The sequence below is a fragment of the Berghia stephanieae genome, chromosome 1 (genome assembly GCF_034508935.2).
Source record: "Berghia stephanieae isolate SIO BIC M18660-M18661 chromosome 1, UCSD_Bste_1.3, whole genome shotgun sequence".
Classification (NCBI taxonomy): Eukaryota; Metazoa; Mollusca; class Gastropoda; order Nudibranchia; family Aeolidiidae; genus Berghia; species Berghia stephanieae.
The window spans coordinates 82543849-82562866 of record NC_088360.1 but is presented as its reverse complement, the minus strand read 5'-3'; the positions used below and the strand labels follow the sequence as shown (position 1 = coordinate 82562866).

General features: G+C 37.2%; 1 protein-coding gene across 2 annotated transcripts in view; it reads left to right on the top strand.

Moving 5' to 3' along the window:
* LOC144959133 (uncharacterized) overlaps positions 1 to 19018 on the top strand; it is a 47668-nt gene that overhangs the window by 25857 nt on the left and 2793 nt on the right. For both annotated transcript variants that reach the window (XM_078891624.1, XM_078891616.1), the window contains exon 11: positions 16052 to 16167. In XM_078891624.1, coding sequence (XP_078747750.1) covers positions 16052 to 16167 — 116 coding nt within the window. The remainder of the gene's footprint in view (positions 1 to 16051; positions 16168 to 19018) is intronic.

Genomic DNA, 19018 nt, shown 5'->3' with positions numbered 1-19018 from the left:
TTTACACCAATGTCTTTGTCCGAAAAATGTTTAAGCACCCAACATGCTGATTGTGTCGTCCAATGAATTATATGTCCATTGTCCACCTGGGAGAAGATAAAGTATAAACGTTGTGAAGTACTAAATAGATGTTATCTATTATTAAACTATTTCAAACAACCCAAATTCATTTGTTAAGCTACGCCACTGAATGCATTTTGATATGATTATTTTCCGCACGGGAAAAAGAATCAACACACCATTTCTGTAAAGATTTTAAGATTAGAGTCATATTTTATTGCAACCGATGAAAAGATTAAAGAATTCGGTATTATGAGAAAACGGTTTGGTCAGTCAGCATTCAAAATTCGTATTGTCACTTAAAATATATCTAAGCCCGCATGCAAAAAATCACGGTACCATGGCCCGTTTTCGTGAACGAGCACTAGATTTAGTAATTTACTAGTATAGTAGATGACTAGCTAGTCTTAAGCCCAAGCGAAGCAAGTGTCTGAAAAAAAATCGGATTTCATGAACGATTTTTCTAGTCTTGGAATAGCTAGTCACTTGCCTAGAAGTGGGCGTTGTAAGGACGATGATTAGTTCGGCTATTTTGTGCGGTTAACACGTGAAGATAGGAAAGATACACACGCCTTCATACTTACAACGCAAATGATTTCCAAATTGGAAATTAGCGACACACGTGATATTGACTGTCGACTGTTATAGACTGCATTGATGTCCACCGTCGACTGTCAATTCTATCTTTAGGTCAATGGCAGTTTCATTGAGACAACGAACATCGAGATTGAAACTCAAAGAAATTGAACCAAAAATAGAAAAAAAAACCCAAATAATTACACAAAAGAGAAAGTGTGTTATGATTAATCACATTATTTCAGTCAATTGCAATGTCAACAGAATAACTTTTGTCTCCACTATACTTTCTCATCATTTTTGTTTTGGTTGTTCTTTGACGCAAACCCTTCGATTTCGGAGTCTCTTGTTCACACTCTCAACTTCGAGCCGATAGATTCAGTTTCTTTTTAGTTTTTACTCACAAAAAATGTGCACTTTCGACGATCTACACTTATCTTATAGTTTTTTAAGCCAGTGTCAATGGCAACAGGACACTTTTTGCCTCTGTCATTCGTCACCGACGTATTTTCTTTCCGAAGCGAAGCTCACTTAATCTAAAAATAGCTGCTCTCTTGTTGACGCTATGACGTCACCTAGTAACTAGACTCAGACTTGAAGTCATGCTTCGGCAAAAGACTAAAACTTAGTCCGAAGGTGCCGTGATTTTAGTCCCGGACTTGCTTAGTCAGCTCATATATGAAAACCGATTTTTTTCAAGTCATTGACTAAAGTCAGAGATAGTCAGAAACTAAGCGCTAATCTGCGTTCATGAAAACGGCCCCATGTTTCGTAAGTTTGGAAGAATTTAAAATACAATGGGACTTGGAACGGACTATAGTAGTGCTTATGGCAGGTAATAGACACTGAGATAACCATGCCTCTCAGACATTGGTCATACTTTAAACAATGATTACTACACAGAATTTGCTTTCGATGGTCATTTGTCTAAGTAAAATACCCACTGTTCTATCGCTTAATCAATAGATAGTATGCGCTTGGCTAAGAAACTCATAATATTGCCATCCGGAAGTATAACGGACCAACACACAAAACTCTGAGTAACCGTGAAGGTTCATGGTCTGGCGAATACAGTTTAGTGAGAATCACTCACAAACGCGGATGGCAAAATACAATAACAAAGGCTTGAGTGACGTCATCTTCGTTCTATCTATAGATAGTATGAAATTGACGTCACTCATGCCTTTGATCCTGCTTTTTGCCATCCGCGTTTATGCGTAGTTCTCACTAAACTGTATTAACCAGACGTTCAAGGTTACACATTTTGTGTTGATCCGTTATACTTCCGGGTGGCAACGTTGTGAGCTTCGAAGAAGCTCAAAACATTGCCATCCGGAAGTATAACAGACCAACCCAAAAACTATGTGTAACCATGAACTTGTAAAGCTTAGTGAGAACTACTCATAAACGTGATGGCAAAAAAAAAAAAAAAAAAAAAAACAATAACAAAGACCTGAGTGACGTCATCTTCGTTCTATCTATAGAACCAACACAGAAAACTATGTGTAAACTTAGACGTTTATAATCTGATCGAGAAAATCAATCGTGTGATAGCTAGTCACCCATTTTAAATAATAATAATAATAATAATAATAATAATAATAATAATATAATAATAATAATAATAATAATAATAATAATAATAATAATAATAATAATAATAATAATAATAATAATAATAAATAATAATAATAATAATTTGTTGTTATTATTATTATTATTATTATTATTATTATTATTATTATTATTATTATTATTATTATATTATTATTATCATTATTACTACTACTATTATCATTATTATTATTATTATTATTATTATTATCATCATCATCATCATCATCATCATCATCATCATCATCATCATCATCATCATCATCATCATCATCATCATCATTATTAGACAAGCGTACCATCCTAAAGATGATAAGCAATTGTTATTGTATCTTTCGGTTCGATAGCTCAGTTGATAGAGCATTCGTTTCACACGCAAAGGGACCGTGTCGATCCCGGATGCAGTGAGCTTTTTTCTGATCCCCCTGTCCAACCAGCAGTGATTAGGTAGCTGAATCTATTAGATCTGGCGGAAAATAATTTGCTATTGACAAGCATCCTATCCAAAGGATATCATGCATTTACTGTTGTCTGTTTCACGCTATAGAAAACGGGATAAACTCCGGCTCCATTGGTCTATTGGCTCTGAAGGACTACTTTTTTTCTACGTTATTCCACAACAACAACAACAACAACAACAACAACAACTACTACTAATACTACTACTACTACTACTACTACTACTACTACTACTACTACTACTACAACTACTACTACTACTACTACTACTACTACTACTACTACTACTACTACTACTATCATCATCATTGTTATTATTGATATCATTATTATTATTTCTTATTATTATCAAGACTTGTTTTCGTTGATTCTTGTTGTGATACTCTGGGTTCTTTGGTCCCAAAGAAGGGGCCTGTCTCTAACAAATTCAATAACTTTCTATTCGTAGTCATCCATCTTGACCACACGGGGCACAAAAAAAACGAGCAATGCTACAAACGGCGACACGCTAATTTTTAGTTACGGCTATGTTGTGCTCCCTATGGAGGGGGCTTCCATAATTTTTTGTTGTTCGTTCGTTTGTCTCTTATGTTGTTTACTTTTGTGAGCCATTTTATGAGCAGTTCTCACCAAATACTATCAATCAGATCACAAACAATAATTTTCTTTCACTCTCTAGACCGTCTACCGATAACTAGTATGCAGATGACGTTACTCAGGCCTTTGTTATTGTTTTTGCCATCCGCGTTTGTGAGTTGTTCTCACTAAACTGTATTAACCAGACTATAAAAGTTCATGGTTACACAGAGTTTGTGTGTTGGTCCGTTATACTTCCGGATGGCAATGTTGTGAACTCCTTGGCCAAGCGCATTCTATCTATAGATATTCGAAGATGACGTCACTCAGGCCTTTGTTATTGCTTTTGCCATCCGCGTTTGTGAGTTGTTCTCACTAAACTGTATTAACCAGACTATAAAAGTTCATGGTTACACAGAGTTTGTGTGTTGGTCCGTTATACTTCCGGATGGCAATGTTGTGAACTCCTTGTCCAAGCGCATTCTATCTATAAAAGACGCAACAAACAATTTTTTTAAAATGTAAAGAGACAGACTAGTTTTGTGTCGTGTGGCCAGTGGAAAGGGGATTTCCCATTTCTTGTTGTTACGTTCGTTAATCCGTGTGTTGTGTGGTGTGTGCCCAACGTGTGTGGTCTTTGGAGGGTCCGCCTAAGAGTTTATGTAAACAGTGGAGTGATATATGCTCAATCAATTGAAAACCATTAATTATTGTGGGATGCGTCTTGAGAAGAAAAAAAATAATGACTACATAATGTGAACTTATCCATCATTTTGAAACTAAATTAATTTCTCCTTTTCCTCCTCCTCCTCCGCCTCTTTTTCGTCTTGCAAATGGAGTCTATCTTGAAATATCGAGAAAAAATGACTATCAACATGTACTTTAAGGGGTGGCGAGATGGATGAAGTATTGCACTTCCAGCCGGTAAACCTGGGTTTGAGCCCCGCTCCCGTATCTCGTGTTTTCCCCTTGGGCAAGAAACGTCTCCTTTATTGCTCACTTTGCGTTGCTCAACCTTCTTGTTTATCGACAATTATTTCTCCCAAAGATGAATAAAGGGGATTTCATTTATGTATATTATATTAATGTCATTTATTTTATTTATACATAAAGTTCCATGCTCTTGCATTATGATAAAAGTGCCAGAGTCCAGCTTTTTACTTTTTCGGGTTCCACATTTTGCCGAATCTTCAAAGTAGATACCGCTGGTCGCGCCACTCTGATGGAAAAAAATAAAAACAAATAGATTGAAATGTACGAAAAAGAATGGTTTCTCCTTCACCTCAGCAAACAATTATGTACGAAATGAAAAATAACAAACTTTTATTTTTTTCTATCATTATTATTATTATTATTATTATTATTATTATTATTATTATTATTATTATTATTATTATTATTATTATTATTATTGTTATTGTTATTATTATTATTATTATTATTATTATTATTATTATTATTATTATTATTATTATTATTATTATTATTATTATTATTATTATTATTATTATTATTATTATTATTATTATTATTATTTATTTATTTATTTATTTATTTATTTATTTATTTATTCCTTTGTTCTGCCTATATAAACTTGCGTTAGCAACTTCCTTTTTGTATTGTTTCATTTCAGTGTTTCCCCCCTTAAACGTTATATCAGCATTATTACGACTTCAGTATTTTTCCGACTACCTCTCGTCGTTTTCTTTCCAATTCAAACGAACCTTTAAGTTAAAGTTAAGGGCTGTATTCTATTTTCATGAAAGAGGTTACTTTTGTTAAAACCCCGCTGGCAAGGCTTTAAGCCATCACAATTTTTCGTTTTGGGAAATAAACAAAGAATGTTCTTCCTTTCTGAGTATCGAAGATGCAGTACAGGATGTACATATTTACAAACTGCTTGTTCCTCGTTTTGAGAAGACGGCGCATGGACTAAGATTATACTCTCATTACTGTCTTGAGATAGCGTTGAGGTACCTTACGGTAACGAATTATGATATCGATTAATTAGATATCAAGAATCAAGCCCAAACCAGAACATCTTCAATCCCTTAATTCCCGACTGTCCAACATGCTTACCGTTTACCGTCAAATGACGCCACTGCAAATTATGACGTCTGCTACGCTCACTATCTACTCTTCGATGCAGATGCAATTTTGTAATTGATAGACTTGCGCTGGCTACATTAAGTGTCATCCTTCATTTTAATTGGCTCTTAAATTCGTCGGAGCAAATTGACGGTAATAGGGTGATTCATTTTGTAAATTATAAAGAGATTATAGCTGTGGGGAAAATTGGATTCAAATTGATGTAGCTACCGTGGAATGCGGTATGATAAATTATTTTTTTCACTCAATTTGTTAAAGTCAGATATTATGTATCTAAAGGTTTCAAAATTAAAACGAAAAGCGGACAATGTACCATAATAATCTTACTATAAATTACGTGACCCTAAAACAAGAAACCCCTATATGATATTTTATAGGGCATTAGAATTTTTTTTGGGTTTTGAAAATAGTTATAATTACTTTAAAAGGTGCTCGTGGGCATATATTGCACTGGTGAAATAATATTTTAGATTTTAGAATATTTTCCTTGACAGAGGTTTTTGTGACACAAATAAAAACCCAAAAGGAAAGGGGTTCGATTACGCTTTGTGGCATTGAGCATTTCAGTCTTCCCTTGGAATATACTCTTAAGACAAATTTTCCTTGGGGATGAATAAAGGGATTAAAAAATATATATAATATATATTTCTGTAACACATTCTCTGTATCGACTATTGCTGAATTTTCTGTTGCCTGCTTTCTATAGTATGTGTTTGAAACGTTTTAAACATGTTAGAAACAATTTCCTTTTTGGCAACATATTATTTTTTTTCTTCTTAAACAAGAGAATATGTATCATATATATGTGTGTGTATGATAGAGAGAAAGAGAGAAGAGAGAAGAGAGAGAGAGAGAGAGAGAGAGAGAGAGAGAGAGAGAGAGCGAGAGAGAGAGATGGAGAGAGAGAGAGAGAGAGAGAGAGAGAGAGAGAGAGAGAGAGAGAGAGAGAGAGAGAGAGCAATAACTTAACTAGAAAAATAAAATGTATAACTGGCCAGCAATCTCGTTTACTGATGCTCGTTTAACAAGATGGAAAATGTAATTTAAATGTAACTTGATGTAGTTTAAAATGCCATCGGACCAATCTCTCGGACAATGTCGCACAATCACAAAACACATTATTATTTTTTTGACCAGAAAACTATGGCTCCAAACACCCACCCATTAAGTTGACTCCAGCTGGTCAAAATATCTCAAACCTGAGACTTCTTTGTTCTGTCACCGAAAATATACGGAGTGTGCGTATGATGAGAAATAGAGGGTATAGAGAATTGCCAGATGAAACAAAGAATAAAATTATTTTTTTATTCTCTGTTTTCATCTGGCACTTTTCCATATCCTACATTTTAAGTGCCCGCTTCATAGTTTTTTTTTTTCTGAATTTTTCGGAGAATGCGTATATAACGTATGATAAATAGTTACACTACACTCCCTGATTCGTATCACCGTCTCCTCTTCGATTTGATTTAACGAAAAACTCATCCACACATGCATGATAAATGTTACTATTCTAACCCCGAACTCAGGGGTCAGGAATTATCACTTAGAAATCAAGAATTCAGAAGAAACGCACGACAGCCACTTAATTCCATCTAAAACACGCTGGACCCAAAATGATGGACCTCCCTGTCCCCTCTGTCTCATAAACCAATCCTCGTCCATTATTCCACCACAAGGAACCGGCATCACACAATCAAGTCGCCATTCAGAGGTCATTTTTTGACCCGAGTCACATGATCCCATCGTAAATCCATGACGTTGTCTGACCTGCTATGACCTGTTAGACACTGAGTCGGGCGACCGTATTATTATATGGAAATAATCCAAAATGCTATTCCATTTTATACATTTGTAATTTTTAAAAAAATGTAATTCGACGCCTCACGAACAAAATGCCATATTTTGCGGACGATAAGATATACCGGACTGGTTATTAGCCGCACCACCCATTTAAAAAGATAAAATCAATTTTATCCTAGAACAAGCTTCTCCGGGATATAAGCTGTACTTTCTTGAACCAATACTTGTTTATTCAATACAAAATCAAAACTATAGCCATGAAGTCTTGGTAAATTATTCACAACATCCACCAGCCGGATATAAAGTACCAACACACAAAACTATGTGTACCCTTAAACGTTTATAGTCTGATCATTAGAATTTAGTGCTAGTCATACAAATGGTTGTCTAAAATCATTACACAAAGAGCTGACTGGCGTCAAGTTCGTTCCATCTATACACCTGGTTGACAGGGAAAAAAACTGCACTGGACTCCGCAGGGCCGAGATCAGGGGGAAAATCGTGGTTTTTATTCCGGAGAATACGGTAGTCAGACACCTGACAAAATACCTTATTGAGAAGGTGGCTCGCAAATGAGTACATCATGCTTTCATCTGATAAGCTAGAGCCTAAATGAACCCATTAAGATGGAAAGTAAATTATGTGACTCGTATTAGAGGGGACAACACAAATTAAGTCAATTTTACTTGCTTTATTTTTCACTCCGTTTTGTACCCATATTTTTGTTGTTGAATATTGAAACCAGAGCTGTAAAGAGTAAAGTACTTTTTGTGGAAAATGATTAGTAGTCGAGTTTCAATCACAGAGCTGAGCGAAACAAGAAAGGAACGTGTCTAAAGTTGAAATATAAAATTTTCCAGGCTGGTCGTACAATTTCCGAAGTTTCCCATACATATTATTTGCAAAGTTCCAAAAGTTATCAGCAGCCTCCATTTTTTTTGTGTTCTCGAATTTCTTTCCTGGACAAACCTGTCTCCTAATGACAATAATCCCTTTAATCCTGCTTTCCATTAGTCAAACCCTGAATCTTGCTTCCCATCTCTTCTCTCCCTCCCCCCATAATGTGTGTATGTCACGACACACACTCACACACACACACACACACACACACACACAAACAAACACACACACCCCAATATACAAACATGTTCTCTCCCACACTATCGTTTTTCTCACTTATATTCTCTCTCTCTCTCTCTCTCTCTCTCTCTCTCTCTATCTCTCTCTCTCTCATCTTTTCACATTCACATACATACACATACACACACACACACACACACTCTCTCTCTCTCTCTCTCTCTCTCTCATTCTCTACCACGCCCCCCCCCCTTTCCCTCGTTCCTTTTCTCTCTCTCTCTATCTTTTCCTCTCACTCTCACTCTCTCAGTAACTGTCTACCGCCTGCTTTCCCATGTGTGTTCGTTTCTTGTGTGTGTGTTGGGGGGGGGGGGGGAAGAGAATAAGAGAGAAATTGGGGATAGAGAAAGAAAGAAAAATGGAGGGGGGAGGGGTAAAAGGAAGAAAGGAGGGAGAGGAGATAGATAGATATAATAACAGAGAAAAACAGAGGGAAAGGGGGGGGGGAGAGAAAAAAAAAAAAAAAGAGAGAGAGAGAGAGAGAGAGAGAGAGAGAGAGAGAGAGAGAGAGAGAGAGAGAGACAGACATATAGAGACAGAGAGGGGAAAAAACAGAGAGAGGCTCAATCCCTCTTTAAATCTGCCCCTGTTATCTATGAGAATGGACCAATGCTATCTATACAATCTGTCTCAAGATTGCTACGGAACGGACTCACCAAAATGGATATGACCCCCTTCACCTCCTGGTCCGGGCATTAAGCACTTTAGAATGCATTTAAAGGTCTCCACACTGCCGCTGACACCCATTTAATTACAACTCTGCCCAAATAGACAACCCCTTCCATGAATCTTTCCTGCTCACACTCTTTTGTTTGCCTCTTCCCTCACCGTGCTCAAACATTTTTTTAAAATTTATATTTCTAATTATTTTTATCATTATTTTTGGTCCCCAGCTTCCGCGACTCTCTTTGCTTTTAGTACGGATTAGCATCTGAAATTGAAACGCGAAGAGCATCATTGCAGGTGCAGTCAGGACGAACCGACTTTGCAAGGCATTCCATTAACTCAGTTTGTTTGCCCTAATCTGCCAAGGGAAACATTTGATTGATTGAATTAATTAGACAGGGGGGCCTAATGTATTCTTTTCCAAATGGAATTTTTCGTTTTTTTTTTTTTTTAATACTGTAATTAATTTGTTTCAGATTGCTTAACGACGTGCGGAATGAATATAGAATTAAGTTCGATTTTTCGTTTGGCAGACAAAACTTATACAAAACAATTTGCAATTTTTGATTGAAAAGTATGGAGGTGTTTACGTCATTAAATTAATATTCAATGACGATGTGTATGTTTGTGTCTATTATGTGTATGTTTTCTTGTATGTCTGTTTGTGTGGGTGTACAACCTTGCGCGCGCATATGTAACAAGGGTGAGGAATTTTGAAAAGAGGCTGATATCGTGAGCAATGGCAAACTGTGATTGCAATATAATTTTTATTATCTATAAAAATTGTGGCCAAATCAGTTTTAACTTCATGTCATCCGATGCCCTTACAATTTAAAATAACTGACTACCCAGCTTTTGCTTTGGACATAAAAAAAAAGGTTGTTGGTTTTTATTACGAGCATGGACTATTAAATGGTTGGAGAGGTTTGAACTTTAATCTACTGACAATAAAAACAAACATATGAATAAATAAAGTAAAATAAAAGAAAGCAAAAACACAAACAAACGGAAAAAAAAACAAGAGAAACAAACATCCCCCAATGCCACTCCTCTCCCCCCCCCCCCCCCCCCCCCCCCCCCCCCAATAAAAAAGGAAACAACCAAAAAAAAAAAAAAAAGAAAGAAAAAGAAAAAGAAAATAAAACCCCAACCTTTTTACTTGGCAAGCATTAATTCTAATTTTTACTCTCGAAGAGTTCTGTATAGAGGGAACCAGTTGCGAAAACATTAATATGCAGCATGCGTTCTTTTAGGCTGTGATCTGGTTTCCCTGATTAAGTGTCTCGTCAACCAATGAAATGGCGAATCACAATACTGTCCTTGATTAGCATCTCGGACAGCAGATGGTTTTCTCAGCTAGAAGAGCTCCGAATCTTTTCGAAATCAATGACAGTCTGGCATTATCTCAAGGCTTCTGTCATGTTGTACTTTTAAGGATTTGTCCCTAATTATACTGTCCCTGTCCCAGCCAGGAAATGTCACGGATAAGCACTTCATAATTCACTACGACGTCTCCCCTTCTATCCCCTCCACAACAAACACACACACACACACACACACACACACATTCGCTCGTATCCCCCCCTCTCTCTCTCTCTCTCTCTCTCTCTCTCTCTCTTTCTCCCCTACTCTCTCTCTCTCTCTCTCTCTCTCTCTCTCTCTCTCTATGAGTCTGCGTCTGTGTTTATATGTGTGCGTGTGTGTGCTTATATGTGTTTGTGGTCGTCCCAAAAAGGCATGTTCTTCTTCTTCTTCTTCTTCTTCTTCTTCTTCTCTTCTTCTTCTTCTTCTTCTTCTTCTTCTTCTTCTCTTCTTCTTCTTCTTCTTCTTCTTCTTCTTTCTTCTTCTTCTTCTTCTTCTTCTTCTTCTTCCTTCTCTTCTTCTTCTTCTTCTTCTTCTTCTTCTTCTTCTTCTTCTTCTTCTCTCTTTCTTCTTCTTTCTTCTTCTTCTTCTTCTTCTCTTCTTCTTCTTCCTTCTCTTCTTCTTCTTCTTCTTCTTCTTCTTCTTCTTCTTCTTCTTCTTCTTCTTCTTCTTCTTCTTCTTCTTCTTCTTCTCTCTTCTTCTTCTTCTCTTCTCTTCTTCTTCTCTTCTCTTCTTCTCTTCTTCTTCTCTTCTTCTTCTTCTCTTTTTCTTCTTCTTTCTTCTTCTTCTTCTTCTTCTTCTTCTTCTTCTTCCCTTTTTCTTCTTCTTCTTCTCTTCTTCTTCTTCTCTCTTCGTCTTCTTCTTTTCTTCTTTCTTCTTCTTCTTCTTCTTCTTCTTCTTCTTCTTCTTCTTCTTCTTCTTCTTCTTCTTCTTCTTCTTCTTCTTCTTCTTCTTCTTCATTATGTAGAAGCCCCCATTTATAGTCGATCATTCACATGTTTGACCACCATTCTAAATGTAACGCTTCAACACATCAATGCATCCATATCAAGTTATTCACATGATGAATATGAACGATTTTGTTTTATCCAGTTACTCTGGGCTATAAACGTAACGATAAAGTTGTCTTTGCCCACACTTTTTCGACACTTCGAAAGGCTATTCCAGATATTTTGGCAGCAGACGATCAGGTTTCTTTCTCCTTCTTTTTTTTTTTTCTTTTTTTTTTTCTCTTTTTTTTTTTAAATGTTTGTTCTGGATTGTTTCTTTTTCTGTTGTTGTTGTTATTTTTATTTTTTATCATTTTTTGGATTACTTTTTTTTTGAATTACTTAATCCATAGAAAAGAATGAAAACAAAATCATTCCGAATTTTTTCTCCTTTTCAAAATACCAATGATGATATCTTATTGTTTTTGTGACTGATCCAAGCGTTTCGAATAAAACCCTTCGGTACACCCATTTATATATTATATCGTCCCCAAATACATTCTGTGGTTAATTACCATCTCTCCTTTCCAATCGCTCATTTTTGAAATTCCAAACATTGAGTGAATGACACGCCCCGGTATCTTAATGATTGATGCCTGGAGAAGACAATGGAATTCCCCCCCCCCCGACTCCCTTACGAAATATAAAATCAAACTCTTCGAAGACATTCTATGGTCCTATTATTATCATGCGATCCTGTACTGGTGTTTAACATGTTTTAGTTCATGTTCTTCATAATTAAAGAGATCTCAAACCAGATATGTTCCATGTTAGTGTCTCTGAAATTATCTATCAATGGGATGCCATGTGACCTATCATTTTCATTTCTTTAGAAAATAATTCGATCGAAGAATCTATCTATCTATCTATCTATCTATCTATCTATCTATCTATCTATCTATCTATCTATCTATCTATCTATCTATCTATCTATCTGTCTATATTAATTATTAATTTATCCATCTCTCTCTCTCTCTCTCTCTCTCTCTCTTTCTCTCTCTCTCTCTCTGGCTCTTTATTTCTTCATCTCTTTCTCTATCTATCTCTCTATCTATATATCTGTCTATCTCTCTCACTCACTTTCTGTCTATCTCGCCCCATCTATTTATCTATCTATCTATCTATCTATCTATCTATCTATCTATCTATCTATCTATCTATCTATCTATCTATCTATCTATCTATATATCCCTCTCTCTCTCTCTATCTCTCTCTCTTTCTTTCTTTCCTTCTCTCTCTCTCTCTCTCTCTCTCTCTCTCTCTCTCTCTCCCTATCTCTCTCTCTTTCTCTCTCATTCTCCCAATGCACACGCACGCGCGCGTTTATCTCCTCGCTCTTCCTTCCCCTTTCCTTTATTTGACAGAAAATCAACATGGAAATTAAATTGTTGCCATTGAACTGCATGCCACAATGTGACTGATTCTGTTATTTTTCATGACGGCGAGAAATGGATGAGACGGTCGGGTGGTAAGGGATAGGGGGTGAGCGAAGCTCTCAGAATAATTTCCAATCACTCGTACACGTCACTCCATAATGCCTGCAAATTGTTTGATCAATTCGTGCCGCTGCCATGGGACGACCGGATAGATGGTTGGATGGATTGGTGCACGAGGAAATATCATTATATGTGACCAGCCGTGTCGAAACAGTTTTATCTCGGCCTAAAGAAGGAAGGAATTTGACGTCATTCCGCTCTTTGTTATTGTTTTTAGCCAACCGTTTTTACTAAGTAGTTCTCACTAAAATGTATCAATCAGATTGTAAAGCATAGTTTGGTGTGTTGGTAAGATATATCCGGCTGGTTGATGTTGTGAGAATTTTAACAAACGCATAGCATCAGTTCGAATGCTGAAAATTGAAATTATACTTTTTAAAAAATGATACTTGATGATTTGATATGTTTTAGTGAATAGAATTAACATAATATTAATCAGATTACACATAATTTTGTGTGGTGGTACCGGTTTTTTCCGGTTGGCGGTTGCTGTGAGTATTTTACTTAACTGCATGGCTTCAATTTCGGATCATTATAACTTGGAATTTCACTTCTCGGTTTATCCCGTTATAATACCAGTTTGACGCGTTGGGTCACATAACATTATTATTTGTATTCCATTCTATCTCTCCATTAACAGTGGGGTGTCTTGGGGTTTTGGAGATTGGACAGGGATGACTTGGATTATCTCGATAATGCTTGGTGGGTGGGGTAATGTGGATTATGGTTTGGGGACAGATTAGAACGTGGGGAGATGGAGATAGATTATGAGAAGATGAAGAAGAAGAAGAAGAAGGAGGAGGAGGAGGAGGAGGAGGAGGAAGAGGAGGAGGAGAAGAGCTGCATGATGATGATGATGATGATGATGATGATGCTGATGATGATGATGATGATGATGATGATGAGGAGGAGGAGGAGGAGGAGGAGGAGGAGGAGGAGAGCTGCATGAGGAAGTGGTGGTGGTGGTGGGTGGTGGAGGAAGAGGAGGAGGAGGAAGAGGAGGAAGAGGAGGAAAAGGGTTTGTAAAAGACAATTAAAGGCGTCTCTCTCATGGAAGAACGAAGTTGACGTCCCTGAGCACTTTGTTATTGTGTTTTTAGACAGCCATTTTAATGTTTTCAGTAAATTATATCAACCAGACTATAAGTGTCAAAGGTTTTGTGTATTGGTATATTGGATATGGCTGGCGGATGTTTTGAGTATTTTACCTAAACGCATTGTATCAATTGAGCTTCGGGTCAACTCATAAATGTTGTGAGCCCAGAATTTTGACTAATAAGGTTTATGATATAGATAGTATAAAGTTGACGTCACTCTGGTCGTTGTAATTCCTTTTTGCGATCCGCGTTTATGAGTAATTCTCACTAAACCGTATTAACCAGACTATAAAAGTTCATTGTTACACATTGTTTTGTGTGTTGGTCCGTTATACTTCCGGATGGCAATGTTGTGAACTTCTTAGCCAAGCGCATACTATCTATAAAAAGCGAAAATTTCAGATTTTTATGTTGCTTTGTTTGTTATTAAAAAATCGTTTTGTTTTGTCCTTCGACACCTCTTCCGACACTTCTTCCCCATTGTAAAGACAAGCAAACTGGTCAGTGCGTGCTCCTCCGATGAGAAAGAAGTATGCATTTGTCACAGTGTTATGAGGTCACTATGTAAACACTATTATTTCGGGCTCGATTGTTTATACGAGTGAACAAGACTCACAAAAGCACACGATTCGTGAAATCAATAAGCCACAACACTGTTTGATATTGCAGTCACTCAAAAGATAGAACGAAATGGGCATGATCTATAGATAGTATGCGCTAGGCTAAGAAGCCCATAACATTGCCATCTGGAAGTATAACGGACCAACACACAAAACTGTGTAACCATGAACTTTATAGTCTGTAATACAGTTAGTGAGAATACTCACGAACGCGATGGCAAAAACAATAACAAAGGGCCGAGTGACGTCATCGCATACTATCTATAGAAGTAGCGCACTAAGAAGCCCATAACATTGCCATCTGGAAGTATAACGGACCAACACACAAAACTGTGTAACCATGAACGTTTATAGTCTGGATAATACAGTTTAGTGAGAATTACTCATAAACGCGAATGGCAAAAAACAATAACAAAGAACAGAGTGACGTCATCTTCGAACTATCTATATTAACTTTCCATGTGCTCGAGGTCATTGGTCACATTGCAACATTTTCTCAAAGTGACCAACTTAGTGAAAAGTGTTCACACCTTTTAAATATCTAACATCACAATTGGTCATTTTATTCAGCTTGACACATGGGTATGTTTACAACTTTCATAAACAAAGTTGCGTGTTTACATTTGATAAGATATATCCAATAGTTGGAGATTAACAAATCATGTGATTGATGACCTGCTTGGACGAAAACATGAATATAGATCGCTCCCATTGAAGTCACTCAGCTCTTCATTTTTTGTTTTTAGCCAGCCATTTTAATGCTTAGTTTTCACTATATTCTATAATTAGACAATAAACGTTTAAGGTTGCACACAGTTTTGTGTGTTGGCATGTCATATCCGGCTGGCGGTGGTTGTGAGTATTTTACCTAAACGCATGGTACCAATATGCATTTTGCTTGTTTTCATCCAAGAATTTCCAGTTTACTCACACACACACACACACATACATATATACATACATACACACACACAAACACACATATCACCTATTGTCTCAATTTGCACATTTATACGATTAACGCGATTTTATTCTGTGTTCTGGGGAGAAGCTAAAAATGACTACAAGTTGAACTAAAAGACCTTTGGGGATTGTAGTGCTCAAGACGATTGCTGGCATATGCCAGGGCTGTTCCAGATATGTACTTGCAAACAATGGTCGCCGCTTTGTATTTCACTCGTTTAATTGGCAGCCAGTGCAGTTGGTGCATAAAAATGGAGGCATGATTTTCTTCTTCTTCTTCTTCTTCTTCTTCTTCTTCTTCTTCTTCTTCTTCTTCTTCTTCTTCTTCTTCTTCTTCTTCTTCTTCTTCTTCTTCTTCTTCTTCTTCTTCTTCTTCTTCTTTTTCTCCTTCTTCTTATTCTACTACTACTACTTCTTCTTCTTCTTCCTCCGCAGAACGATGCTCGCTGCTTTGAGAATATTAAAAAACAAAAACATACAAAATTACACTAAAATTACTCTAACTATTATTTATGATCCTTTCTCAGGCCAGTATCTCCACACGTTAAGAGAACACATGGGCGTAGTGAGGTGTCTTCACATCAACAATGAACGGTTGGTTAGTGGTGGAGATCAGAGCCTCGTCGTGGTTTGGGACTTCAGGGTGAGTCAAGCACATTCTAATGTCATCTACAAAACTGCTCGCTCAGACAAGAAACTTTTTGCATTTTGACCAGAAATCTTTTACTTCAGATATTGATCGATTAAAATAACCCTCAACTTGCCAAATGGTCTCAAACCTAAGACATCTCAGAGTCTTAAGATATGGATTCTTCGGCAAGTTGAGGGTCATTTTTTAATCGAATTAATTTTGACATAGAAAAAAAGTTTTATGGGCTAATTTTATTTTCAAATTGTGTTTAATGTGAGCATTTTTGAAATTGTGTAAACATCTATCTAGTCTGTATGTTGCCAAAATGGACAGAAACCAAACAACTGCCCTGTCGGTAGGAAGCCACTTTCATAACTGAATTGGTTACTTTCTCTGGGGTCCTTTTCGTGTTACAACGAAGGTTTTTCCTTCTTGAAGACTAAAGACTATTCCAATGAGGGTTTGTCATTCTTCTTGAGGGCCAGGAAATATTCATCCTCTCGAAGACCAATGAGGGTTTGTTATTCTTCTTGTTCCTCTCGTATGATAGTGGGGATTTTGTTTTTCTAAATTCAAGCCAGGGAAGATTTCTCCTCTTGTAGGCCAAGGAGCGTTTGGTTTTCTTCTCATGGACAAGGAAGGTTCCTTTTTTCTTATGTCAATGAGGGGTTCTTTTTCTTCTTGTAGAATAATGAGATTTGTTTTTCTTCTCGTGGGCTAAGGAAGTTTCTTCCTCTCGCAGGTCAGTGAATGTTGTTTTTCTTCGTATAGGACAGGAAAGATCCCTCCTATCGTAGGCCAATAGGGTTTTTTTTTTCTTCTCGAGGTCCAAGGAACTTCCTTAATCTCGTAGGCCAGAGAGGATTTTTTTTCATCTTGTAAACCAGTAAAGATTCCTCCTCTCATTGGCCAATAAGGGTTTGTTTTTCTTCTTTGTTGGTTAGGAAAGGTTCATCTTATCGCAGGCCAATGAAAGTGGGTTTTTTGATCTTCCTCATGCTCCTTAATCATGCTAAAGAAGGTTCCTTTTCTTGTTGACTGATGAGCGTTTTTTTCCTTGAAGGCCAGGGCAGTTTACTTGTTTCTTGGTTAGTATTAATTGGCTATTTTTTCTGTTCGTTTCTTTTAAACGCAAAGACCATTTCCATTGTTAGAATTTAGGCCTTGTGATATCATGACTATCTACCATGAATTCTTGGCCTCTTAGCCCCAATATAATCATACAGTGTATCGCTGTCCATGTTTTGATGTGAAAAAGCGACAGCTGGTTTGTAGTTATCAACCCCAAAAGAATTGGCAATTGGGGAATGAGAGAATTTATTGAGAACTAATTAACGAAGTGGCCGAGTGGTTTAGACATTTCACTGTGATCTGGAAGGTCCCGAGTTAGAGCCCCGCTTCAGGCACTTTCGTGTTTTTTCCTTGGGCAAGATTATTAACCCCCAATTTGCTCTCTTGGACAGCATGGGTGATTCCTGTTAACATCAGACATCCTGTTTGATGGATTTCTATATTCCTTCATGGAATGCCTAGCCTGGAATGCCTGGATCTTATGGTGCCGTTGCGAAAGGGTGTAATTTTATTTTTTTAAATTAACTCTATGGCGGTCTAAGAACAAAAAACAAAAGCTGAGTGACGTCAACTTCATTCATTCTATAGATAGTTCGAAGTTGACGTCACTCGGGTCTTTATTATTGTTTTTTTGCCATCCACGATTAAGAGTAATTCTCACTTAATAGTATTATCCAGACTATAAAAGTTCATGGTTACACAGAGTTCTGTGTGTTGGTCCATTATACTTCCGGATGGCAATGTTGTGAGCTTCTTAGCCAATCGCATGCTATCTATGGATAGTATCCGCTTGGCTTAGAAGCTCACAACATTGCCATCTGCAAGTATAACGGACCAAAACAGAAAACTTTCTGTAACCATGAACTTTTATAGTCTGGATAATACAGTTAAGTGAGAATTACTCATAAACGCGGATGGCAAAAAACGATAACAAAGTCCCCAGTGACGTTAACTTCGTTCTCTCTATAAGAGGAAAATAACAATTTGGAATGAGTGGTTGCTTCTTCGCGATGACATTACTGTTTACACGCCACGCGTTACTCACCGTCTAACACAAAATGTGTGACTCATAGAAAATCGTCTTGTGTAAGATGTGAAATCGCTTCTTCGAGTAGCTGTCACGCACTGTAGTTTGTCAAATACAAGGAGCGGGATATATATATATATATATATATATATATATATATATATATAATATATATATATATATATATATATATATATATATATATATATAAACTCGTCGTCAGCTTCATTCTCAAACTCGTCGGTCCATAGTGCAATCGTCCCCACATTTGTCTTTCCTCCTCCTCTTCCACCCCTCGCCTCCCCACCTGCTCTTCTGCCATCCCTCTCCTCCTCTTCTTCATCCTTCTCATCCTCCCACCCCTCCTCTGTCTCATCCCTTAACTCAATCGCCTCTGTTCTTCACCGCGCCACCCCCCCCCCCCCCCCCCCCCCCGTCGCCTAACCTCTCCTCCTATCCCTCACTACCACTGCCACCACCACAATGATCACCATCATCATCATCATCATCATCATCATCATCATCATCATCAGCAGCAGCAGCAGCAGCAGTAACAACAACAGAAGCAATACAAGCAGCAACAGAAGCATCGTCATCAAGAACACAATGCCACCATCATCATTCCTCTTCCTCAATTCTACCATCTCATTCTTCGTTTCCTCGCCTATCTTTTATATCTCCTATCCACCTGTCCATCGCCTTCCAATGCATCTTTAAATTCTTTTCCTCTTCTTGTGCATCCTCCTCCACATCGTCGTCGATATC